Source organism: Pipistrellus kuhlii, unplaced genomic scaffold, assembly GCF_014108245.1.
Source record: "Pipistrellus kuhlii isolate mPipKuh1 unplaced genomic scaffold, mPipKuh1.p scaffold_m20_p_11, whole genome shotgun sequence".
Taxonomy (NCBI): domain Eukaryota; kingdom Metazoa; phylum Chordata; class Mammalia; order Chiroptera; family Vespertilionidae; genus Pipistrellus; species Pipistrellus kuhlii.
In genome coordinates this window covers 36,190,774-36,218,400 of record NW_023425416.1, presented here as the reverse complement: position 1 = coordinate 36,218,400, position 27,627 = coordinate 36,190,774, and the positions used below count along the sequence as shown (strand labels likewise).

General features: G+C 41.1%; 2 protein-coding genes across 4 annotated transcripts in view; one reads left to right on the top strand and one right to left on the bottom strand.

Moving 5' to 3' along the window:
- The first annotated feature begins 74 nt into the window (after positions 1–74).
- NKIRAS1 (NFKB inhibitor interacting Ras like 1) lies at positions 75–16,222 on the top strand. Its single transcript, XM_036431610.2, has 4 exons — positions 75–211; positions 5,355–5,465; positions 8,855–9,096; positions 15,770–16,222. Exons 2-4 carry the CDS (start codon positions 5,372–5,374, stop codon positions 16,010–16,012), a joined length of 579 nt encoding a protein of 192 aa, XP_036287503.1. The 5' UTR covers positions 75–211; positions 5,355–5,371; the 3' UTR covers positions 16,013–16,222.
- Positions 16,223–17,506: 1,284 nt separating this feature from the next.
- UBE2E1 (ubiquitin conjugating enzyme E2 E1) overlaps positions 17,507–27,627 on the bottom strand; it is a 56,726-nt gene continuing 46,605 nt past the window's right edge. For 2 of the 3 annotated variants that reach the window (XM_036431606.2, XM_036431608.2), the window contains exons 4-6: positions 22,163–22,295; positions 19,338–19,485; positions 17,507–18,288 (exon numbers count right to left, since the gene is read on the bottom strand). In XM_036431606.2, the coding sequence (XP_036287499.1) occupies positions 18,191–18,288; positions 19,338–19,485; positions 22,163–22,295 (379 nt within the window). In that variant the 3' untranslated portion in view covers positions 17,507–18,190. Of the gene's footprint in view, positions 18,312–19,337; positions 19,486–22,162; positions 22,296–27,627 lie in introns of all 3 variants that reach the window. The other variant, XM_036431607.2, reaches the window with a different exon arrangement.

The window sequence follows — 27,627 nt, the reverse complement described above, 5'->3', positions numbered from 1 at the left end:
GGAGTTCCGCCGGGATTGGGCCGGAGTCTCCCCCACTGTCCCGCCCCTCTGCTCCTCTAGGCGACAGACCTTGCGGAGGCGGCAGCGGGCGTTCGAGACCCGCTGCGGGGAGGGGAGGAGGCGAGCTGGGGGCGGGGCTGCAGCCGCTGAAACTTGCGGGGGAGCCTGGCTGCGAAGGCGCCGTTATCCTCTGGGTCTGCGGAGGGTGCAGGTCTGTGTCGTTTGGAGGTGCCCGTACGTCGCTTCACGCACCCGCAGGCTCCTCGCTTGAGGTGTCGCTGCGGGCACCGCTGTCACCTTTCTACCCTGGGACGGGCGCCGAGGGCTGGGGCCACCGCTGCCCCCGCCGCCAGTGGTCGCTCCTAGCCCGGGGGCTTCGCGGGGGTTGGGGGTCCGGGGGAAAGTCGGCGTTAGCCCCCTGCAGGGCCAGGGACGGGGGGTTTTGCCCCGAAATGGGTCTGGGGGAGGGAGAGTGCTTGTCCATCCCGTGTCTTTCCTGCGTGAGGACTTGGTTCCAGGATGGCTACGCCAGAACCACAATTTTTTTTTTTTAGAAAAAAACAAACAAAACCGCAGTATGTATTTGCCAAAACCCGGTTGACAGGTGCGCGTGTTTAGGGAAGAAGAAATGCTGAGAAAATGCTGGCGTTTTGTGTTGCGTTCTTTATTTTTTTTAAAAAATGGTTTTAAGAAATGATTTACTGGCTTTTTTAGCTTCTCCAGAGTATTTATACTTTTAATACAATGGTGTGGTTTAATTCTACAAGTTCTAAGTTTAAATTTGGCCAACATTTGAGAGAATTATATTTACCTTCTAAAAATCATTAGAGGTTTTGGTTATTTCGCCCCTATCTCCTATTTTATTGCTCCCCTCCCCCGTTTTAAATATATTTTATTTATTTTTTACAGGGAGGAAGAGAGGGATAGAGAGTTAGAAACATCCATCAGCTGCCTCCTGCACACCCCCTACTGGGGATGTGCCCCCAACCAAGGTACATGCCCTTAACCGGAATCGAACCGAAACCGGGATCTTTCAGTCTGCAGGCCGATGCTCTATCCACTGAGCCAAAGCGGTCTCGCCTCCCCCGCCCCACCCCCTTTTTTTTTTAAGTCAGGTTTACCATTCATTGTAAGAGCCCTCACATGGGTCATTGATGTGATATTTATGAAGTGCCTGACCTGCGCCAAGCAGGGTCCCTCTTGCTGGGGGCGCAGCTGTGGTCAGGGCAGCAGCACTGGCTTTCTTGGAAACGGGCACTAAGCATAGTTAAGATGAAATATTGGATGATAAGTGTAAAGACAAACGGTGGGGGATGTCAGTTAGAGATGGGGAGTGTTGAGGTGGCAATTTTGGATGGAGTGTTCAAGAAGACCTGAAAGATGAGAGTGGAGATGTGGAGACCACTTTCCGTCCGAGGGACAAGCGCCAAGGCCGGGGCAGGGGAGGGGGGGGGGGTGCCTTGATTCACACCGGAGCAGGAGGAGGCACACGGGACCTAGAAGATGAGAGATGGGTGAAGGTTATGAGGACATTGGGTTTCCAACCGGCACAAGATTGGCAGACACTGCGAGATGTTGAGCCGAAGGATAACTTTATGTGGCTTCCATATTTTTTTTTTAGGAACCAAAAAATAAATTTATTGAGGACCACAAGATGCAAGCTATATACAAATCAAAAGCTTATTTGGGGGACTGTAAGAGATCAACCAAAGGATTTGCATGCATGCATATAAACATAACCAATGGATGGGGGGGGGGGGGGAGGCAGGGGGAGGTCAAGGGAGGAAAAAAGAGGCATATGCACTACTATTTGTAATCCTTCAAACAATAAACACACACACACACACACACACACACACACACACACAAAAAAAACTTATTTGGGCCAGCCTGTGTGTCTCAGTGGTTGAGCATCGACCTATGAACCAGGAGGTCACGGCTCAGTTCCAGTCCGGGCACATGCCTGGGTCACTGTGGGCTCCATCTCCAGTGTGGGGCGTGCAGGAGGCAGCTGATCAATGATTCTCTTTCATCATTGATGTTTCTCCCTCTCTTCATCTCTTACATCAATTATATATAAAAGCTTGTTTGGCTTTAATTGACTTTTCTTTCTCTTGTCAAATGGAAATAGCTTACACATTTTTAAAGGACCATTTGGATTGTAGTTTTGAGGCTAAAGGGAAAGGGGAAAGTGGAAGCAGACTAGTGAGGAGGTTGTATTAGTTTCCTGTTGCTGCTGTAACAAATTATAGCAAATTTACTGGCTTGAAGCAACACAAGTTTATTGTCTTATTATTCTGTAGGTCAGAAATCTCATTAGGCTAACATCAAGTTGTTAGTAGGGCCATGTTCCTCTTAGAGGCATGAGAGGAAGATCCATTTCCTTGCCTTTCCCAACTTCTAGAGGCCACTGGTAGTCTTAGATCCTGACCCCTTTCTTCATTATCAAAGACCAGAGGTCTCCCTTTCTGACACGCTTGGCTCCCTCTCTTATAAAGTCAGTTGTGCTTACATTGGGTTCACCCAGATAATCCAGGATGATCTCCCCACTGCGATGGTCTTAGTTTAATCAGAGCTGCAGAATGCCTTTTTCTTTTATCAAGTAAATATACCCAGGTTTGGGGGTTTAAGACATGAATGTCGCCGAAACCGATTTGGCTCAGTGGTAGAGCATTGGTCTGCGGACTGAAGGGTCCCAGGTTTGATTCCGGTCAGGGGCATGTACATTGGTTGGAGGCACATCCCCAGTAGGGGGCATGCAGGAGGCAGCTGGTCGATGTTTCTCTCTCATTGACATTTCTAGCTCTCTCTCTCTCTCCCTTCCTCTCTGTAAAAAATCAATAAAATATATTAAAAAAAAAAAAAGAAAAAAAGGACATGAATGTCTTTAAGACCAGGTGAGGGAAGTTGGTCCCTCAGACCCTCTCGTAAGTGATGGGAAGTGGTAAATGGTTCAGCCTGGATGTTTCCACCTCGTAGAGGATTTACTGATGGGTCAGAAGTGGAGTGTGAGAAAATGAGTCAAGGTTGATGACTACAGGCAGAGCTGGATGAATCATTTGGAAAGGAGAGTTTGGTGATGTGAATAACCACTGCTAATTAATTAAATTTTGCAGTTTTTAATTTGTCGTTTCTTAGTTTTACAAAATTTGGATTGGTATTTCCAATTGATTTTGAGAGTCCTGAGGTTAGGGATCATTTCTGGTTTTGTTTGTTCTAATGCCTGGAACTATGGTAAGCCCTCAGTAGATATTTATTCATTGAATAAAAGAATGGTAAGCTGGGCCAAGACCGGTTTGGCTCAATGGATAGAGCGTTGGCTTGGGGACTGAAAGGTCCCGGGTTAGATTCCGGTCAAGGGCATGTACCTTAGTTGCGGGCATATCCCCAGGAGGGGGTGTGCAAGAGGCAGCTGGTCGATGACTCTCTCATCGATGTTTCTAGCTCTCTATCTCTCTCCCTCTCTATACAAAATCAATAAAATATATTTTTAAAAAAATGGTAAGCTGGAATCTGCTTATGATATTATGTCCAGTGTTGTTTGTAAAAACCCTTTTAATGCATAAAACCCTTTAAATGTGCTCATGTATATATAGTAAAAGTATTGCACACAGTATATGATGTTTCCATAAAAAAATACACAGTGTAGTTTCCCCATGTGATGTTTATATCATAAGATTCTGTAACACCTTTCTAGGATGTTAATAGTGTTTCGGTATTAAAATTTTTTCTGATTACATAAAAAGGTTGTGTTTTGCCCAAACCGGTTTGGCTCAGTGGATAGAGTGTCAGCCTGCAGACTGAAGGGTCCCAGGTTCGATTTCTTTCAGAGGCATGTACCTTGGTTGCGGGCACATCCCCAGTGGGGAGTGTGCAAGAGGCAGCTGATCAATGATTCTCTCTCATCGATGTTTCTAACTCTCTATCCCTCTCTCTTCCTCTCTGTAAAAAAAAATCAATAAAAATTATTTTTCCTGGAAAAAAATTTTTTCCTATCAGCTGATTAGTGCTGATTGGGTCATAAAAATTAGACTTTGAGAAAATAAAGTAGGGAAAGTCATTTATTAATATTTTCAGTGTATTGATGTATAATGCACATGCATACACAGAAAAGTAACCAGTCAAAACCGGTTTGGCTCAGTAAATAGAATGTCGGCCTGGGGACTGAAGGGTCCCAAGTCCCATTCCAGTCAAGGGCATGTACATTGGTTGTGGGCAGGTGCCTGGTGGGGTGTGCAGGAGGCAGCCGGTCGATGTAGTTTAGTCAGTTCTAGGTAGGAAGAGAATTGGGATACATAGAAGCTGGTGGGAAATAGCAAAAGGCAATGCGGACTTTGAATTCTCTTATGAATATATTCTGTTGTATCTAATGAGCCTTTTGTCCTTGGCTTCTGGTACCTTGCCTTCTGGAAAGTAAAAGCTTTGGGGGAAATTGAAGAAAATGTTACCTGATCTTGCTCTTCTTTGGATATGTTAGGAAGCCAGGAGAGAAGACTTTTTCTTTCTAGTTTAAAGATAAGTTTCAGCAATTTTTCTAGCATTAAGTATGACAAAAAGTATGACTAAGAAGATGCCGAAGCCGGTTTGGCTCAGTGATAGAGCGTCAGTCTGCGGACTGAAAGGTCCCAGGTTCGATTCTGGTCGAGGGCATGTACATTGGTTGCGGGCACATCCCCGGTAGGGGGTGTGCTAGAGGCAGCTGGTCGATGTTTCTCTCTCATCGACGTTTTTAGCTCTCTATCCCTCTCCCTTCCTCTCTGTAAAAAATTAATAAATTAAAAAAGAAAGAGAAGAGATCCCACGTGGCTACCAAAATCCAATTCCTCACTCTCCTAAGACTGACAATAGCATGAATAGCATTAAGGCTTCTTAAAAATCGTGTCCATTCTTTATCCAATTTTTTTTTTAATCTTAATGTTTCCTTAAATTTTGACTTAAATTTTTCCAGGTAAATATTGATGAGCAGGGAGTCTCTTTCAAGGATTGGTTTCATCTAGGATTTGCCTCTGATTTCTATAGAGTTCATTAGTATTGAAATAGTCTCCGTATAAAAGTTGTTTATTAATTTGGAAAACCTACAAATGAGTATTTATATCTGTATTTGAGACATTTATTCTTACATGTATCTAGATCACCCTTGCAAAAATCGGTAAGAAACTGGTAACACTGACTGCGCCAAGGCAGCAAATGGGACACTAGGAATAGAGTTTGGAACAGTATACCTTATTCTATATATCTTTTTTTTTAAATTTGAAATCTCCCCTCTGGATGTATTACTATTACATTTAAACACAGAAAAAGGAAAGGTTGATTTCAATGCATACAGTTTTAAGGATATTCTGCTCTCTCTGCAGTGCTGTCCTGAGACAAGATGGGAAAGGGCTGCAAAGTCGTGGTGTGCGGCTTGCTATCTGTGGGGAAAACAGCAATTTTGGAGCAGCTCCTTTATGGGAATCATACTATTGGTAAGATTCTTTTTCTTAGTCTCTCTGTAGGTTCTGGGAACTGCCAGGGGTCTTAGCTGGACATACTAACCTAAAGGTGGGGGACAGTACACAAAAGAGAAATCCAGAGGGACCAAAAGGATAATTCACAGAAGTCAACTGAGGTTGAGGGAGGAAATAATAGGGGAGAGAAAAAACCCCCACACACATCTTTTATGATAGTGAAATTCAAGAGTGCTTGCTGTAATTTATATCTCGGAGTCATAGAAGCACTGACTTTAGAATACATTCAGTGTATTTAGAATACATAGAATAAGTTGAACATGACTTTCCAAAATGGAAGAAACAGCTGTTTGCTGCAGTATGATCTGCTTTTGTGAATTGGATGATCTCATTCATTTATTCATTCATCAAGCTGAGTCGTTATTAAATACTTGCTGTGGGCAACAGGCTGTGATGCAGCCTTGTGAGAATACAGAGGTGAAGAAGACAGCACCTTTGGCTTTAAGGAAGTCACACATTGCAAATGAGAATTAAATGAGGTTTGTGCTGAAGAGATAAGTAGAATCATACATAGGTCTTTGTAGTATTTATCTCAGGCAAGTAGCTTAGAGCAGTGGTCGCCAACCTACCGCTGGCTTAGAGCACATTTCTATTTTACTTTTAATAACCATTTTGATGAGCTCTGCTTCTCTTCCACCATCCCAAAATATTTAGCCATTTTGGTTAAATCATATTTGGTTTTTATTATGGTGTCTGTGCTAGCGGCTCTCAAAGTTTTTGGTTTCTAAATCCCTCCTGCCACAAATGCTGCACTATTCCTAATTTTCCACCTCCAGATTTAATTTATGGCTGTGCAAAAAGAACTTACGCCCAGAGGGAAACAAAAGAACCCCTTTACCCTCCTAAAACTCCAAACAGCTTTTGTTTATATAGGCTATCTTTTTACTGTATTAGAAATTGAAACAGAAATTTAAAAAGTACTTATTACTTAAAATAATAACAATAAACATTACATACCAAGATAACACATTTTTATGAAAAATTATATTATTGCCAAAACGGGTTTGGCTTAGTGGATAGAGTGTCAACCTGTGGACTGAAAAGTCCCATGTTTGATTCCGGTCAAGGGCATGTACGTTGGTTGTGGGTACATCCCAGGTAGGAAGTGTGCAAGAGGCAGCTGATCGATGATTCTCTCTCATTGATGTTTCTAGCTCTCTATCTCTCTCCCTTCCTCTCTGTAAAAAATCAAAATATATATATATTTTTAAAAAGCAATGAAATCAAAGCATTGAGTTAAAAAAAGAAAAGAAAACAAATTATATTATTGTAGTTCAAAATAATTTAGTGAGAAGAGCACTGATTTATGTTTTTGAAAATCGTAACCCTGTCCAGCAGGGTTATCATATCTACTTTCTTCTATATTCAGTCTATTGTGATATGCTGCTTTAGTTTAAATATATGAAGAAAATCTGGCCCTTTGAGTATGGAAATGTGTGTGCTTCATTTCTGAATTATTTTGTTGATGCTTTTCCCCTTCTCTGTGCTGGAACTTCCAATCTAGTGATCTAATCTTTTAATTTCTTTCCTGTTTTCTTTCAATACTTTGTTTCATTTTTTGAGAGTTTTTCTTATCTTTATTTTCCAGCCCCTGTGTTGAGTTTTCATTTCTTCATATCCTGTTTGTTATTTTATGGATGTACTATCATATTTCTTTAATATTGGGTAATTTTTTTTTGTAAATTTCCTTCTTCCTGCATTCTTTTTTCTATAAGGTGTTCTTTTCTGGTTTTTGGTCTCTCTTTTACTTTTACTCAAGCATCTGGAAATCCTAGGTTGTCTGCTCATACGGTAAATAAGAATAGAGGATTAAAATGTTAATTGAAAACTGTAAGCATGTGGATAGAATTTATGACTTTGGGCTTCGTAAGGTGACCTGGATGGGGCACTTTTTAGGGAACCCTAAATATTACCATATTTAGTATTTCATCTTTTTCACTGGCCAGATTTTCCTAATTCCTCAGCCTAAAGGGAGTTATAGTCTAGTTGGAGACAAACCTGCACAAATGAAGCAAAGTAGGAATGCATTTTACAAGGATCACCCAGGCAAGAAAGGAACTGAAATTGGGACATCAATGACGAATCCATTCATTCAGCAAACATTTACTAAGGACTTCCTATGTCTGTAAGTTAATTTGTTAGTCCTCAGAGCTATCAAGATAGATTAGCTCCAGACCTGGCTCCCAAAGAGCTTACACTCCAGCCTTTGAGGGGACGAATATGGGAGATGTAAGTAATAAATGGTGTTACTTGTAAAAGGCACAGTAGGAGCAGAAAGGAGGGAAGGGGATAATCAGGAGAGGACCCATGGAGTTGACATTTGAGCAGTCTAAATAGGACACAAGGTGTTTATTGAACTGTTGCAGCAGTTCAGGTGCTCACACACCAGTGGGCATGGAAGGCGGCAATGTATTGAGCAGGAGTTTCAGCAGCAGAGTGCCTAATGTGTGATAACTTTCCCCCACACTCTCCTTGTTTAAAGAGAACCCTACAGACTGCCCAGGGAGATGTTGATCCCGGGGAGAAAGCTAGATGGGGAAACAGGTACGGGGAGAAAAGATAACACGTTTTGTTAGTTGGGAGTACTTAGAGGACATCCACATAAAGTGCCCATAGGTGATTGGGAATGAAAGCCTGGTGCCCAGGCCCAGACTGGACATATAACATTTTTCAAAATATATTTTTATTGATTACAGGAAGGAAGGGAGAGGAAGAGAGAGAAACATCAATGATGAGAACCACTGATAGGCTGCCTCCTGCCCTCCCTTCCCCCTACTGGGGATTAAGCCCGCCACCCAGGCATATGCCCCGATTGGGAATCGAACCTGTGACTACCTGGTTCATAGGTCGATGCTGACCACTTAGCTACACTAGCCAGGTTATAAATTTTTGAGTCCCATAAACAGCCCTTGGAAATAGAGGAAGTTGTATAAAAAAAAAGGGGGGGGGGTGGGCAGCAAATTGACCTCAGGTCCTGTCCTTGGCTCTGATGGAGATGAAAATGGGAGCACTTAGTTAATGAAGCTATTTTTAAACCCAGCCTGTAATCTCCCAATTTAGGTATCCAGCTCTTGGACTCTTATCACAGTAATTTTTTAAAAATACATAATATTAAATCATTACTAACATTTTATTTCTATACCGAAGACATGTTTTTAAAAAGCATCTTCGTCATTTACTGTACCAACTACCTTTCATTTCACAGAAGTTAGTAATGGAAATATGATTCTTTCATGTAGCAAATAGGGAAGCTAGAAAGCCAACGTCTAAAGGACATGAAAATACTTATTAGTTGCTACAATGTTTCAACATTTGCACCTATGACAGTAATTCCTTTTCCATCCCAGGAATGGAAGATTGTGAAACCATGGAAGATGTGTACATGGCTTCAGTGGAAACGGATCGGGGAGTAAAGGAACAGTTACACCTTTATGACACCAGAGGCCTGCAGGAGGGCGTGGACCTACCGAAGCACTATTTCTCCTTTGCCGATGGCTTTGTTCTGGTGTACAGCGTGAACAATCTTGAATCCTTTCAAAGAGTGGAGCTACTGAAGAAAGAAATCGATAAGTTCAAAGACAAAAAAGAGGTGAGTGGATATGTGAAAAATGCCACCTATGGATCACAATGCTATTTAAATTGCAGCATGGCATTTGGGGCAGTTAAAACATTTTTAAAGCATCACATTGTATTGACAGTATCTATAATCTTTATTTTTTTCCTCCTTAGCCCAGAAAATACAGGACTGACTGAGTTCAGTCAGGCCCAGCATTTGACTTTCCGCCACTGCTTGTTTTCATGTAAAAGCTGAATTTTAGTGACTCCGTATCTCAAGTTCTATATAGGTAGTTCACTTCCTGTTGTGTGGCATCCCTGTTTCCTAGGGCTCTTTTGTGTCTCCTAGGCTAAATAGGATTCTTATCTTCAGCCTTGCAAAATAAATTTTTTTTATCTTAATGATTGGACTCTACCCATTTGACACTTCAAAATAAGATCCTTACCATGGTCCATAAAGTCTTATATGACTTGGCCCAGGCCTATCCTTTTCATCTTATCTTCCTCATCCTGTTCCTTTGTCACCATACTCCACTGACACTGGTCCACTTTCTGTTTTTCCAACATGATCATTTTGCTCCCCTATTAAATCCTTCTCAGTTTCTAGTTCCCATCCCTGGAACTCTCCTATCGCAGATCTCTTTCCAGAACTTCACATGGCTGACTCCTTACCACTTAGGAATACCTCCTATAGTGTACTGGTTAACAGCACTGGCTAGATGTTCTTAACCTAGATTTTTTACATTTCACTTTTATGTTAAACTTTTTGAGATAACTGTAGATTCACATGCAGTTTTAAGAAATAATAGAGATCTTTAGCTGGAGTCCCCCAAATATTAACAATATGCAAAACTGGAGTACAATTTGATAAACAAGACATTGACATTTATGTAGTGAAGATACAGCACATTTCCATCACCAGAAGGATTCCTCATTTTACCCTCTTATAGCCACCACCGCTTCTCTCCTGTCACAACACCCTCTTTGTCCCTAACAAACACTAATCTGTTCTGTTTCTCTAACCTTGTCATTTCAAGAGTGTAACATAAATGGAATCATACAGTATGTGAACATTTGGCTTTTTCTTTTTTCTTTTTTTTTCTTTTTTTATATTTTATTGATTTTTTACGGAGAGGAAGGGAGAGAGAGAGAGAGCCAGAAACATCGATGTGAGAAACATCAATCAGCTGCCTCCTGGCTTCTGGCTGAGTGGCACTCCCCCATGGGAACGCACTGACCACCTGAGGGCAGCTCCTGCGTTGAGTGTCTGCTCCCTGGTGGTCAGTGTGCATCATAGTGATCGGTCGTTCTGCGGTTTATTCTATTTGCATATTAGCCTTTTATTATATAGGATGAGAGTTCTCTAAACATTTTTCAATTTAGAAGTTTTTCCAGTTTAAGGTATCCATCGCCTGGCCATTGACAGTAGGATTTTAATAGCGATCCAAACACTAAGCCTTTTATGGCAAAACAAGGACGCAAAAGGCTTCCATAAAGAACACAAAAGATACAGCCCTCACTGATCCAACAGTTCATTCGCAGAGTTAGCCTAAGAAAGAAAGGGAGCCCTGTCTTTCACCAGCTGTTCTAAGCCACAGGAAATCACAAGCTTCCCCCCTTTGGAACAAAATAAGTTTTAAGATTCCCTAAGCATGGGTCCGTGGCCCATTCGGCTGCTCACCAGATACATAAACATCATTCAGCTGGTGAAGATAACGGAACATCTTTGGAAGGAACAGGATTCATAGAAAACAATAGTACTCAAACCAAGTTTTTACCAATCACATTTGCCCAGGAAACTCATTTCATAAATATTTTCTCTTGTCAATCTAAACGTAGAAGAGAGCAAAAGGACTCTTATTGCTTCTAATTTTCTTTTTTTTCTTTTTTAATATATTTTGTTGATTTTTACACAGAGAGGAATTGAGAGGGATAGAGAGTTAGAAACGTCGATGAAAGAGCTACATCGACCAGCTGCCTCTTGCACCTCCCCCACTGGGGATGTGCCTGCAACCAAGGTACATGCTCTTGACCGAATCGAACCCGGGACCTTTCAGTCCGCAGGCTGACGCTCTATCCATTGAGCCAAACCGGTTTCGGCTGCTTTCATCCATCTAATTTTCATCGAAGCCCACACACACAGAGATCAGAGGCCGACAGGGTAAAATGCTTACCGTCTTCAGCCCGCTGTGGTCAGATGTCCATTATCTCTTAGTTGCAGCAGTCTAGGGAGTAAGCAGTATTCCAGCCATGAATTCTCCTGGCTGGCTCTCCAAAGCTGGGAGGGGGGTGGGAGTAGGGGGTGGGGCAGGGGTGTTTAAAACAACATTTCCTCCCACCTCCACCTCCTAAATTCTTCTAGGTGGGCTAACAATCAAATTAGCAGAGACAGATTAACAGAAGAAAATCCAATTTTTAATACATGAACCCAGGGACTTCACATATGCTTGAAAATTCCAAAGACAGTGAGGCGCATTGGTGTACATATTACTTTTGGATGAAGGAGGAGGAAAACAGGATCTTAGATTTGAAAAGTGAGAATGGTGATTTATAGGTAGTTGAGGAAGAGTGGAACACATGGCAGGCAAAACCTTGCTAGGCAACTCAGAAACAATGGGACCCAGGTATCTAGCTAACAGGCTCCTGCTTGTAGTCTTCCCCTCTATAGCGGTTATGCTGAGGTCCCCTTCTTGAGGCAAGCTTTGAATCTCTTAGACACGAGAGAGTCAGAAGTTCTAAGTCTCGTTTCAGAAGAATTTAGTGTAAAATCACTATTTCAAAAGGCAAAACTTTTGGTCCCGTTCATTTTCAGTGCAAGGCCTTTTCACCTCCTTTGTGAAATTTATACCTAGGTATGTTATTCTTTTTGTTGTAATTGTAAATGGAATTTTTTTTTTTTAATTTGATTTTTTACAGAGAGGAAGGGAGAGGGATAGTTAGAAACATTGATGAGAGAGAAACATCGATCAGCTGCCTCCTGCACACCTCCCACTGGGGATGTGTCCGCAACCAAGGTACGTGCTCTTGACCAGAATTGAACCCCGGGACCTTTCAGTCCACAGGCTGACGCTCTATCCACTGAGCCAAACCGGTTCGGCTGGAATTTTCTTATTTCTCTTTTAAATGGTTTGTTGTTGCCCTGGTAAGTTTGGCTTAGTGGATAAAGCGCAGGCCTGTGGACTTAAAAGTCCTGGGTGATTCTGGTCAAGGTCATATATACGCCCAGGCTTTGGGCTCAATCCCCAGTGGTGGTGGTGGTGGTGGTGGGGGGGGGGGGTGGCATGCAGGAGGCACCTGACCAATGATTCTCTCTCCCTCTTCCCTCCTCTCGGCTTTATTATTTCTAAATAGTTGTTGGTGGTCTTTAAGAGTTTTCTATATATAAAGTAATGTCATTCACAAATAGTTTTACCTTTTCTTTTCCCCATTGATTTTTAGAGGGAAAGAAACTTTGATGTCAGAGGCACATCAACTGGTTGCCTTCCCCACTGACTCCAACTGGGGCCAGGGATCGAACCAGCAACTGAGGTACATGTCCTTGGCCAGGGACTCGAACCCACACTCTTCAGCCCGTGGGCCAACACTCTAATCACTGAGCCAAACAGGCGTGGGCAGAGTGTTTTACTTTTCCCTTCTAATTTAGATGCCTTTTATTTATTTTTCTTGCCTAATTGCTCTGGCTAGGACTTCCTACAATGAATCATCATTTGCATTTACTATTTTGTACATTTTAGCGTATAATTGTAAGATCAAGCAGCAGGGATTCTCGAGTCAGAGTAAATATAATGCCTTCCATAGGAATGTTATGAAAAAACGTGTTTCTCCATCCTTGACAACAATGTGTGATTAAACTATTGGGTTTTGTGAATCTTCTGGGTGAAAATGATAATTTAGTAGTTTCATTTCCCTTAATATGATTGAGGTTGAGCATCTTGGATTTAAAATGATCACTTTGGGACTGACAGTTCTCGGGGAAAAGGGGAGTGGTGGATGCGGGAAGAGACTGAACATAAAAACTGTGCACCTATGGATGGGGACAATGGGGGGTAGGGAAAGGGCAGAGGGTGGGGTGGGAACCTGGTGGAGGGGGGAAGAAATGAGGAACCTTTGTAATAATATGAACAATAAAGACTGACTAAAAAATAAATAAATAAAAATAAAATGATCACTTTGGCTGTTGTCAACAGACAGGGACAAGGTGAGTAGTAAGGTGCTTAGCTAAAATGCTACAGCCCTGGAGCACTTAAATATTGACCCCACTAGAGAATTGAACAAAACCAGCAAAGGAATCTAAGTGACCAGGGAGGTCGGAGGAAATCCAAGAGATAAGGGTGTCCCAGAAGGCAAGGAAGACACAGGGCACTTTAAGAAGTAAGGAGTAATCAAACTATGTCAAATGCAGATAGGTAAAAAAAAAAAAATTAAATTAAAAAAAAAAAAAAAAGGATAAATGGCCAGCCTTCAGTAACAAATAGCTCTTTGCTAGTTTTGCGTCGAAGAGTAAACATACTGTCTTATAAAGGGAACAGAGGAGCTGGAGAAGTATGTCTAGATGAGACATACTGTGTGCTAATGGGAATGATTCAATAGAAAGAAAATGGGTACAGAAGAGAGGATGATACAGGAGTGACATCCTTGTCCAGATTAAGGAGCACGAGTGCCTGAGCTTGGAAGACCGTGTGGTGGAAGTTCTCTTCTCCTTGCTTATTTTTTCTTACTGAAATAGTGTGGACATTCGCTCTGAGTAAGGTGGGTGACAGAAGAGATGTTGGAGGTTGGGGAAAAGGGCCAGGTAGATGTTGTCTTGGTTCCAGAGTAAATGTAATATGTTTGCTGGAAACCACCACCTCACCTGAGGTCAGTGGTCATGCATTTGGGTTTTTCTACACACGTCCGCTAAGTGATGTAGGCAGAGTCCAGTGAAGAGGTAAATGTAACCACAGTAGGGGGGTTACCAGGTGAACACAATAGGATAATGACAGCAATGGAGTAAATTAAAATAAGGGAAGCTGGGTGAGAAACTGAGAGGAGAGGGGTTGAAGGACAGAGATTAAGGTAGGAGAACCAGTGGGTGGTAGGTCCTTGTGGTGTTGAGCACTGTGGTCAGGTGTTAGGAAGAGAGGTCAGAGTGGGATTCCCGGGACTGAGTTCATACAGGGGAGCAGTTATAATGCTAAGAGTTAGGATGTGTTCATGGTTAGAATGTGAATGGTTGAGGTTAGGAAAATGAATAAGATCTTTAGAGACAAGATTACTGGGCAGGTCACCCACATGGCTAGTGAAATCATCAGGAATTATGACAAAAGTAGTGTGGGGTGACCACAAGCCTGATCTGTAATGAACAGCAACAGAATGGGGGTGGGAAGCGGGTAGCAGCAGAGAATACAGCACCAGCCTCCACAGATTTAGGGTCTTTAGGGAGGGACACTGTTGGAGGCAGGCAGTCTGGGCAAAGCGGAACAGTCTGTACAATTGGGGAGGAGCGAGAGATGGAGGTCAGACTAGGGCATGTATGTGAAGATGAAAATCTAGGCGAAGGAGGATGATAGGAGGGCTTGGAGAGAGTTCCTGCTGAGAAATGGGAGACTTGCCAGGAAACCCCCGCGTGTGCGTGCTCCTGCACCCTTCCGGCAGCACGGCCTTAGAGGAAGGAGCCCAGCAGTGGCTCAAAGCTCCTCGTTCAGAGCGGTCCCCAGAGGAGCAGTCTGTGACGGCTCTTGGTGCACATGATGGTTCCATTGGCTTTACAGTCAGTATCTGAAAACCTGGTGGCATGTCCTCCTTCCTTTTCCCTCCCTAAGGGCTTGTGACAGCTGGTTTTGAATCCCCTGAAACAGGTGCCTGGTGCGTAGGAAGCACTTGCGAATGATTGCCTTGCGTTTATTGTAAAACGTTCCTATTGGCCCCTGTGGTCAACAAATACGTAGTGCTTGCATCGGGTCACTTTCTATGATTAGGAATAGCGTGAACAGAACAAAAACTCCTATTCGCATAGAACTTAGTTTCTAGGGGGGTAGAACTCACAGCTCTGGGAGTCCTCTAGTGGATTTTGAAGTAGGTGAAGGGAAACAGCACACAGTAGCTATAGAGAAACTGAAATGGAGGCATATTTCAGTACATCTTTGTATCCTAGATATTAATTTCCCCTAGTCTAGCTTCCATTCTGAGTTGTTACTTCACCTGTTGCTAATTTTAAAATGTTTCATAACAGCCTGTAGAACATCTGCATCTTCCCTCCCCTTCCCTCTGAAATTTGTCTGTCTGTTCCTGGTTCTATGTCTCTGGATCTAGTATTCTGTTTTATTCCACACGAGTGAGATCATGTGATGCTTTCTTCTCTCTGATTGGATTATTTCACTCAGCATAATATTCTGCAGGTCCCTCCATGGTGTCTTAAAGGGTAAAAGAGCCTTTTCTTTACTGCTGTATAGTAATCCATTGTGTAAATATACCACAGCTTTTTTATCCACTCATCTGCTGATGGGCACGTGGACAGTTTCCATATCTGTTATGAACTTCTGTGTTTTTAACAGAAATGCACTACGTAACGAGTCATGTTTGTGTCCTGCTATTTTGTCATTCAGGTTTCCTATGAGAATAATTTTTGTTGTACCAAATGGTTAAGTGGAACAGTTTTATTTCTCCATTTTGCCTGGGAACCGATGATGTTGGCAAAGGGTGACCTTTTTATCCCTTTTTCTTTTCAGGTAGCAATTGTCGTATTAGGAAACAAACTCGACCTTTCTGAGCAGAGACAAGTGGATGCTGAAGTGGCACAGCAATGGGCAAAAAGCGAGAAGGTGCGGCTGTGGGAGGTAACAGTTACAGATAGGAAAACTCTGATCGAACCGTTCACTCTCTTAGCCAGCAAACTCTCCCAGCCCCAGAGCAAGTCCAGCTTTCCTCTGCCTGGGAGGAAAAACAAAGGGAATTCTAGTTCTGAGAACTAAAAATCAGTTCCACAATTGTTGGTTGAATAGCAATTGCTCTTATGTATCTGTGAACATATTTAAAATAGGCCATTTGTAGCTACTTTTGGTCTGGTAGAAATCCCTAAGGAAGCAATGTAATGCTTGTAAGGCTATGATTAAATTATGTGGGATAAGCTTATTATTATTGCCTGATATAAAATAATATATTTGCATTCTGGTTGCTTGAAACTTGTCCCTGATATTAGCACCTTTGTTATTTATATATACACATCTATAAGTAGTGTCCCCCCTTTAATGTTTCAAAAGCTATCATTCTTAGCTCAAACATAACTTCGTTTTCAAAAAATTCACAAGTCATTTAATGCCTAGGATTATAAAATGGCATTTCTTGTGTGTCCAAATTGGAACCAACAGTAAACTATTTGAGTGCTAAGCTGAATTTTATCTAGAGGGGATCTTGCTAATAGAACAAACCCTGTGGTAACTGCTAGGCACATAAGGACAGTAAACCTTCTGTTTTCCACAAGGAAAACCTCCTGGAATAGTTTTCTGAACATGTATCCTGAGGATAAAATGTATCATAAAAATACTGGAGTACAGATAGTCTTCAAGTTGGATATCTGAGTTTGTGCTAAAGGTCTCTGAAGATTTTTGGCAAGCTCTGAGCAGCAGAGCTCACTGTATTTAGCAAATGTCAATTTTATAACTAATTTTAAAGGTAGGAAACAAGCTACTTAGTGGTTTTAATGTAAAAACAGTTAACTATTAAAATATGAAATAAGCTATTCAGCAAAGAAATGACAAAATAACAAGTTTTAACATCTTCAATGGGATGCTTTTAGGTTAGGCTAGTGCTACCACTGCATAATTCTTTAAAATTTCTCATCACAAGTACATTTTTTGGTCTAAAATTATTGCTCATATACGGTTAAGTCATTCTCTATCTGCTCTCCCACTTACAGCTTTTTCCCCCCATGTATTTTACATAGGAACATAAACACTTTTACAATTATTTTTAGATAATATACTAGATCATCTTGCAGCTTTGCTTTTTCCTACTGAACTTAGATCTATACTGGAATGTTACCATATTCCTTTTAAACTCTTAATGAATGTGTATGTACCTTCACCGCATGCACCTGGGTGAGTTTCTCTGGAGTAGTACAAATAGAATTGCCACATCCTAAAGATATGCACACTTAGGTGCTGTCAGATTGCCCTCCAATGTGGCTGCACTAATCTATCCATGAGAAAACCCATTTCTCATGTACTTGCCACCACAGCATCTGCAACTTGGAAATGCTTTTTAAAAGATGCATCTTTGCATCCATTTCTGAAAGGTGACAGGTTCAATTATTAACCTCTTCTAAGACATCTCAAAATCTCTCCTGCAAGGCTTGCTGTATAAATTAGCGTTACATACCACTCCATTCAGTTTGCAATTACGTCTAGGTTGCTTTATAGCAAAGATCTAGTTTAAAAGAGAGAAAATGATACAGGGATGTTAGGTGGTTGTTTTAATATTGTTTATTAGCACAGTAACAAATGCAGACTTAAGTAGTCTGCAACATATAACCAATCCACTGAGCAACTCCTATTCCACGCCTTACAGTTAACAGCTTAAGGTATTTTACTACAGGTTTTCACGAGTCCTGATTCAAACCTCTACTCTTTTCACAATAAAGTAGATTGGCATATAAAATAAAATACATAACTACTCATCACCTATAAGTCTTATAAGCCACATGTCCATTTAACTTATGAGATGACAATCTCTAAAAACTGTTAAATATCAACATTCCCTTCCAAGAAGGGAAAACAAGTTTCAATTTTTCTAAACAAAAAAGTATGCAGTCTGGAAGGACTTTCACAGAAATGGCCATGTGTGTAACCTGCACAAAATTAAGCTGGCTTAAATTTACAGACTACAAGCAACCGAATCCAAAGTCTATTCTTCTCTGAACTACATTTTAGCTTATATTGCAGAACTAATGACAATTTAAATGTTGCTATTACCAGTTCTGTCTACTGTAGCAAGATACCTTAAGTTACAACAAAATCTTAGGAAATAAGACTGAATAATATCTGTTATAGAAATACCCTACTCTTTACCAACTCCCACCCTCCCCCACCCCTTCAAAATCATAAGCAGCTCTCTGTGACAGACAAATAATGTAAGAATTGTGAAAACTCAATTTATGTAGCGTATCTCTTGGTCCACTGTCTGGCCATTCTGTCATGTTCTGCTCTGTTGGTCATATACTGAGTGGCAATACTTCCCACCAAGGGGTCGGCTGGAAGAAAAGAATGTAGATTACTTTGGAGAAAGGAAAAGAATATTTTAAGCCTTAGCAATTAAATTACTGGCAACTTTGGAAGAAATGTACCAAGTACATGTGATTAAGTCCATCTTTGAAATGCCACTCTCTTATATTTTTAGCTTAAAAAACTACTCAGAATATGGCAAAAAATTATCAAAGTAGAATGCTTTATCTCCTTCGTTCATTCCGTTCCTCTCCCAACAACCATGACCCAAACGAAGGGATTTTTGCGTTCATGTGTTAGGGTAAATTCAATAGAAACTGGAATGTTCAAGGCTCCAGACTACAATGAACATCCAGCTGTGTTCACATGACCCTTTACTCGCTCAGTGGCAGCAATGATGACACTGAATACTGTGTAGTCCTCATGGCTGTTGCAATGTAACACTATTTAACTCTACACTGTTACCCAGCAAGAACCTGGACTTGAAGTATAGTGTTTCTCTGAATCCTAACTAGAATCCTTAATAATAATTAATTGTATATTTGCTTCCCCACCCCTAACATCACAGGCTGGTAGTCAATAAATGTTTAGCAAAGAAATATCACTTTAAAAAATGAATACCACCTCAGTAACCAGGTACAGGGTAAGTGCTCAGTAAACCTGCAGATGGCTCAACACTTAGAACTCTGATATTTTTTTTAAAGAGAAATATACAGCGTGGGGCAAAAGTAGATTATAGTCATAAGTACACATAACAATTTATTCTTTATTAATTATTGTAGAATAAATAACCCCACAACTGTAAACCTACTTTTGCCCCACCGTGTACAAGGGAGAATGATGTCTTTAGTTTAAAACACCTTGTTCCTAGAACACATATCAATTAATGGTAAAGTTGCTGCATTTTTCAATCAGATTGATTCAACTACTAGAGTGAATTTCTCTTGATTCAAGATTAAAAAAAAAAATCTATTTTGTCCTTTGAAAGGTGTTAGAAAAATAATATTTGTTTATGTGGAAAAACAAGTGTTTTTCAGAAAAGGAAGAATACAACAAGGTAAAGAATTATTGACCTTACCAGGATTACAGTCTGTAAGAAGTGAGCAGATAGAAAGGAGGACTTTAGAAATGGTCAGTGCTGGACTCCAATTATCTTTCAATATGTCCAAGCAGATAACCCCTTGGCTGTTAATATTACAGTGATAGATTCTTGTCCGAAATGTAACCTAAAAAAACAATAACAAGATAGTGTTAAACAAAAGCATCAAACAATGAAGCGTTTTACAAAATTACCTTTTCAATTGAGTGGCCCTAATTAAAAACTTGTAGAAACACTTTTCAAAAAGGTGAATAACACTAACTACAGCTGGTAAGAGATAGGCTAAGAGACTATTTGAGATTAAACAGTATTCATTGTACAATCTCAGGGACTGTCAATTTCACTTAAAAATGTTCATCAACAAAAATCAAGGTCATTTAAACATTTCTTGAATTCATCTTTAGCAGTTGTAATGTTTTAAATAATTCATAACATTGCCAAGTTTGAATAGCTAATTGCTTGCTGACCTCTTGTGTTAACTTGTAGTACTACAAGGCCTCAAACTAAGCGTTAGAATCATAAAAGGCAATTGTAAACAATGATCACATATCCAAAAAGCTGAAATAAAATTAGGACATATTTGCTTTTGCCTTTTCTGACCTTCACATCAGACTGCAGATATCCTGTACAGAATTCACTATAATGGTGTCTCCATGGGTGAGGGGACAGACATAAGTCACATGTCACATGATCTTGGGTTCTTCTGTTTGGTCTAATTTTTGTTTGTGTAATACCCTGGAATCATTCCAAAGTAGAAATAACCTACAACCTCACTACTTATTTTTATTGACAGACATTAAATCACTTCTTGTAATAAAAGTATACTCCATCCTCAAAAAGAGGTTTTCCTTCTGGCAGTCTGAATGAGAATCGCAGATTGTTGACTGTCACAGGAGGTAGATGGTTTGGGCAGTCCACCTGTCCTGGATGAGAAATCCAAAGCCCAGAGGGTATGGATTTTGACACCACCCAAAGATGAAAAGGGACAGAATCCAAGGCTTTGGTACGATATTCTGTATTTACTCAGTGCACATTTTAACATGATTTTTAACTGTTCAGAAACTTTTTGAGCAGAAAATAGGGGATTAATTGCTATAAATTCAGTAATCCCCCCTTTATCAGCGGTTTTGCTTTCCATGACTCCAGTTAACTATGGCCAGCGGCAGCCCAGAAATATTAAAGGGAGAATTCCGAAATAAACAATTCATGTTTTAAACTATGTTCCATTCTTAGTAGTGTGATGAAATCTCACCGTCCCCGCTTGGGCTGTGAAGCATCCCTTTGTCTAGCATATCCTCCGTGTACCCATCACCCGACCGTGAAAAATCTGGTGGGTTTTTCAGATCAGCTGTCAGGTACTGTAGTGCTTGTTCAGGAAACCCTTCTTCACTTACTGCTATATGAACTTGGCTTTATTACAGTGTGTTATATTGCTCTTTTAAAAAACATATTTGTATTGGTTTCAGAGAGGAGGGAGAGGAGATAGAAACATCAATGATGAAAAGGAATCATTGATCAGCTGCCTCCTGCACGTCTCCCACTGGGGATCGAGCCCACAAATCCAGGCATGTGCTCTTGGCCGGAATCAAACCCAGGACACTCTATCCACTGAGCCAAATTGTTCTTTTATTAGTAGTTCTTTATCTCTTACTATGTCTAATTTATAAATTTGTCATAGATATATGTCTAGGAAAAAAAAGTACAGTTGACCCTTGACTATAAGTTTGAACTGTGTGGGTCCACTTATATGTGCCCCCCCCCCCATGAATACTATATTTTCATTTCCTTATGATTTTCTTTTCTTTAATTTATTGTAAGAATACATTGTGTAATATATATTAACATACAAAATATGTGTTAATTGACTGTTCATCGATAAAGGTTTCAGTCAGCAATATGCTATTAGTAGTTAAGTTCTGGGAAAGTCAAAAGTAACACGTGAACTTTCAGCTGCACAGGGGTCAGAACAACCTCCTCGTTGCTCTAGAGTCAACTGCACATGTAGACTCAGTATCACACTATCCGTGTCACCTCCAAGGTGCCAGGGGAGAGGGTGTGGGGGGATAATTGTAACAGGACCAAACAAAGCCCTTATTCCTAGAAATGGTTTCTGCCAAACGAGGCAAAGTCAACCCAAAGGAGAATTTTGTTTGCATTCCAATGTACTTAGAAATTTATTAACACAGCAATTTTCAACCGATGTGCCACAAGAATTTTTAAAACATGCAATACCTATTGATATTAGGGGAACTGAACTCTTTTTCCTTAAATTGAAAAATGACAACAGCCGACATAATAAGCCATCTGGTGTGAATGAATCAAAATTATATCTATTTAGGCAAAAAATATATAATTTTTGGTGTGCCGCAGGATTTTAACTATTAGTTGTGTGCCATAAGGTGGAAAGGGTTGAAAATTGTTGCATGAAGGTGTAATACACAAATCTATTTTTGTGTGATTAAAAATTTTAGCCAGAACCAGTTTGGCTCAGTGGATAGAGCATCAGCCTGCGGACTGGAAGGTCCTGGGTTCAATTCCGGTCAAGGGCATGTACCTTGGTTGCGGGCACATCCCCGGTGGGGGCTGTGCAGGAGGCAGCTGGTTGATGTTTCTCTCTCATCGATGTTTCTAGCTCTCTATCCCTCTCCCTTACTCTCTGTAAAAAAAAAATCAATAAAATATATTAAAAAATATAAAACATTGCTTGGCTATCCTTGAACATTAAAAAAAAAACAATTTTAAAAGCTTCAATAACTTCTCACAGGAATATGTAAATTTTAGTGTAAATCAGAGGAATCGCTTACCTTCGGAGGCTTGAAGGGGTATTCTGGTGTAAAAGTGATATCAAGGAAGAACACACCACCCTCATACACAGACCCCGGAGGCCCTAGGATGGTTGATCTCCATTCATAGATGTTATCGCCTTTGGGACCAGCACTGAAAAGAATATATCAAAGGATAAGTAGATGGAGGCACCTCCCAATTTCCGCAGTGTAGTAAGAAAGGAAAAAGATCCCCTTTCCTCTCCCTTTCTGTTTAACATGTGGATTCTCTCCACAAAACAGACGTATCTTTCAGATACAACCTGATGCAGGATTGCACCAAACCCACCAGCCTTAGACCAAGTAAGGTGAGTAATAAACTAGTGGTAAGCCCATTCTTAGCCTACTTAGCTGTGAATAAGTAAGAAACCCCTCAATTGTCAAAACCTCTCAACACATAAGAAAATGTAAACAATACTCCAAAAAAAAGGAAAACACCCCCAAGCACAAAGAATTACAATAAATTAGTGACAAATGACAGCAGGCTGTTGCTCACAGCACACCATTTCTGACCCACTCTCACCCTAGGAGGAGTACAATAGTTTGCAGTACTTTTCACACTGTGAACCATTTGAAAATGGAGGGAGAAGGAAAAGGATGACAAGTATCGAATTACAAGCTATTCAATTTTCATTTCAACATATAATAAATTCCATAACCAGGTCCTCTAAATAGTGTAGTCGGGAACATTAATCTACCCCTTACCTGTTAAATCAGTGTTATTTACACTTAGTTGCACCATAATTGGGCCATTCTACCCTTCCAGGGCACTGTGTTGGCTCAAAGTGCTCTGTATTCAGATGTACATTAATAAAAATATGTTCCTCCCAACTCCAAGACCTATGAAGGGCTTAATAATCCTCCCAAACAAGTTAAGTGCAGTGCTCTGATATTGAGAGAAGTTTGGGGAATGGTCTTAGTTGTTAGTAAAATACCTTTTCACAGCACAGCGATAACACCGGTAATGACATCCAGTGTTTAACTTATACATTTTCATCTCAGATTTCTCAACCCTAAGCAGTAACAGCTGCTTTCAGGATAAGGATCTATATCAGTCCAACTAAAGGGTGTTTACTTGGAGAGACTTATGTACCAGTCAATACATAAAATAATTTCTGAAAAAGCAGGCAAACTTGCTGTTTTACATAAATGTCTAGTATTAATTGGATTCATTCACTCAAACACTTACTGGATGACCATGTATTAGGCAGAGTGTTAACTGTTAGGGGTTTCAACAACGAACAAGACAAAAATGCCTTGTCCTCAAGATGCTCCTTAAGTAGTTAGATATAAAGGTCCAAACCTGCATTTAAAAGATGAGATGAAGAGGGAAGGGAGAGAAATAAAAGACAAAAAACACCTGTCTACTCTCTACTATACTTTCCTCAAACCATCATTGATGTTTTTTCACTGAAAAGTGAACTAAGTTGCCGGCACCGGTTTGGCTCAGGGGTAGAGCGTCCGTCTGCGGACTGAAAGGTCCCGGGTTCGATTCCGGTCAAGGGCATGTACCTTGTTGCGGGCACGTCCCCAGTAGGGGATGTGCAAGAGATAGCTGATCGATGATTCTCTCTCATCGATGTTTCTAACTCTCTCTCTCTCTCTCTCTTTCTCTCTGTATAAAATCAATAAAAATATATTTTTTAAAAAAAAGAAAAAAGAAAAAAGAAAAGTGAACTAAGTAGATGAAGACATCACTAACACAGATTTTGTAGATATAAAGATGAACTGTCCTCTTTGGGCTAGTTCATGATTATCTAAGACAGTGGTTCTCAACCTTCCTAATGCCGTGACCCTTTAATACAGTTCCTCGTGGTGTGGTGACCCCCAACCATAAAATTATTTTCGGTGCTACTTCATAACTAATTTTGCTACTGTTAATGAATCATAATGTAAATATCTGTGTTTCCTGATGGTCTTCGGCTCTACAGCAACCCACAGGTTGAGAAGCGCTAGCAGGGTTGCCTGAAGTAGCAACAAAAACAATGTTATGGATGGGGGTCACCACAACATGAGGAACCGTATTAAAGGGTCGGTTCCTTGGGAAGGTTGAGAACCACTGAGCTAAAACTTAAAAGGTAAAAAACTACTCTAAGCCTCCCTCCCCTTTTTCTGTGGAACCAATGCCGTCTAAAGCCCAGTACCGCTAGGCAGCATTCCAAGCTGCTACCTAAACTCTTAGATCAAAATCACCCATTTTTCCTCAGTCAGCTTGGTGATACTAAGAGACCCAGAAAAATCTCGAGTAAAGTCAGTCTAACAGTATGTCACTATAAGAAGGTTTTATGGATTGTACAGAAAATCGGTGGTTTCCAAACTTCACTGTTCATCAGCATCATCTATGGAACACCCTAGCTGATTTGGCTCAGTGGATACAGCGATGGCCTATGGACTGAAGGGTCCTGGGTTCGATTCCGGTCCAGGGCATGCTCCTCAGTGGCAGGCTCAATCCGCAGTAGGGGGCATGCAGGAGGCAACCAGTCAATGATTCTCTCTCATCACTGATGTTTCTATCTCTCCCTCTCCCTTCCTCTCTGAAATCAGTAAAAAAATACATATTTTTTAATATCTATGGAACTTGGGGACACAAGAATCCGTATATTTAAAAAGCCCTGGTGATCTTTAAGCAGGTGGTTTGCATTTGGGAACCACTGGCACAGGTTACAGGATGTAGGACAACCAGTTTAGCATATGAACTTTAATCCTGTACAGCTCGTCACCGGTAACTAGAAATCCAAATCAAGATTGCCACTTGTTTGTAATTAGCTTTCACTCTGGGTGTAAACTTTTCTGAAAGTTCAGAAACAAGTATGGTGGAAGGGAGTTAAGGTATCAAAAACACAACATGGACATGGCTATGTAATAATAAAGAAAAAACGTGCCACGCTTCTGGTTAAAGTACAAAATGGAGAAGAAAGGTGGGTCATGAGAAAAATAATACTTGAAGTCATAGCGCATGACATAGGAGTCCTGGAGGAGAGCCGGGGTGTGGGTCTGTAATGTGTGGGTCCCACCAGGGGGCTTGGGATTGCTGCGAAGGCCTGAGAACCCACGGAAACAGTACTGTGGCCTAGAAACACTTGAGACTCTAACGCTGTTAGGAGATGAATTCATGTAGCTTTTTATCACACTTTTTAACATCTTCTTAACCAGAGAATGAAGTAAAAATTATGATATACTGGCCTGCAAAACGTTTACTTTTTGATTCAAGTTCTCACTGGAAAAGTTAGGATCTACAGACCCATCTGACGGGGGAGGATGGCAAGAGTTTACAATTCGCAGAAGGCCACTATCAAGCACCCCACCCACTTCTCTATAAAATGATTAACCAGACTCCCTCAGGTGGGCGTGTGTTTGGTTTACCAGCCTTCTGTCCCCTTCCTATAACAGAAGATACTTTTAGTTCCACAATAAGAAATATGACTTCATGCCAAGACCGGTTTGGCTCAGTGGATAGAGCGTCGGCCTGCGGACTGAAGGATCCCGGGTTCGATTCCAGTCAAGGGCATGTACGTTGGTTGTGGGCACATCCCCAGTAGGGGGTGTCCAAGAGGCGGCTGATCGATGATTCTCTCTCATCGATGTTTCTAACTCTCTATCCCTCTCTCTTCCTCTCTATAAAAAATCAATAAAATATATATAAAAAAACCAATCATTTATTTTAAAAAAAGTATGACTTCAATTTCAAAAACTGATCGAAGTATACTTTAGAATGACGTATTTAGTTCAATTTTTATTCTAAGGGATTAGCAAGTGTGGAAAGTTCTAAATTGGGAGGTTGAAATTAAGGTTGAAGAAAAGATGAGTACAAAAAAACACATATCTGTGTTTGAAGATATTTGAAACTTGTATTTAGAATCTGCATAAGGCTTCATGAGAAAACTAGCTGCTCATATAAAATGCTTTTCTCACATCACAAAACCCCCCAAACTCCCACATTTCAACAGTAGCCCTAGAGCAGTGGTTTGAAATTGGAGATGATTTTGCTGCCACCCCTCGGCCTACCTGGAGACACTTGGCAGTGTCTGGAGACATTAAAAATGTCACAAACAGGGAGGGCGCTACTGGCACCTAGTGGGGGAGGCCAGGGGTGCTGCTTAACTTCCTACAACGCACTGGACAGCCCCGCCCGCGCCCTCCCGCTCCGTCCCCTGAAAGAATTTTCTTGGCCCAAAATGTCAGAATACTAGTAAGGTTGAGAATTCTGCCTTAAAGGAAATTTGTTCAAGGGTAAGTAGTAAAGGGGAAAGCTTAGTTTTGAATCCCTGTTGTCAGATTTAGTGCTATCTTATCTTTGTTTTACTGCTCTGTGTCTGGTACAGAAAATAAAAAATTCATCTAGCACATGTGTCGAACACAAGGCCCGCGGGCCAAATCCGTCCCGCCAGGCCTTGCAATGTGGCCCCCGCACCGCGCTGTCATCACTGCACTCCGCTGCGTTTCCATCACAATGACAGTTTATGACTGTTCAGTAAACCATTCGGCCCGCGATTTAGGCTGGATTTTAGATTTTGGCCCCTTCTCTGATTGAGTTCGACACCCCTAATAGAGTTACTATTAAAAGTTAGACTTGCAGATACTCTAAATTCCCACAGAACACTACTCCTCAAACTGTGCTCCCTGGACAAAGCACTTCAGCACCCTCTGGGGTTTGTTAGAAATGCAGACTCAGGCTCCACCCCAGACTTATGCATCAGAATGTGCAGGCTCCCCAGATGATTCCTGCGCACATTGAGAAGTCAGCTGTAGATGACATTAAGTGATGATAACAACTAACTTTTCCTAATCTTCTAGATTTAAATTACCATTTGTATTACCTAGTTCTCTCCTTCACTGTTTATAATTCTTTGCAGTAAGAATAGTATCAATCCTGGTAATGCAATAGGTAGAGAGCTACAATCAGATCTATATTTCCTATAATAAACGTACTACTCAAAATCCATTCATTTACTCTACTTTTTCTAAGAAATTCTGAGAGAATGCTAGAAGAACAGGAATACAGCCGTCTACCAAAGGGAATCCCCATCGCCCACAGGGTCTCCCACAGACACACTCTCTCAGGCGTCTTCAAACTACGGCCCGCGGGCCACATGCGGCCCGCAGAGGAGTCTGATCCGGTCCGCCAGGTTTTTTGGGCAGTGAGCGCAGCCGAGGTGTTACAGTAGGAATTAGTAGTTCATATAGTCCGGCCCTCCAGCTCTCTGAGGGACCGTGATCTGGCCCCCACTTTAAAAAGTTTGAGGACCCCTGCTAGGGAATGCAAGCTGCTTTCTCCATGAGGGCTACTCAGCATACCCAGAGGAATTTTATGAAAAAGAAAACAAAAAATTCCTTGTCCTCAGCATCCCTTCATAAAACGGTAGCCATTAGTAATCTAAAAGTGAGCGGCAGGAGGACATTTCTGAATGTGAAAAATCAGAAAACCTCACTAAGATGACCAATCAGGC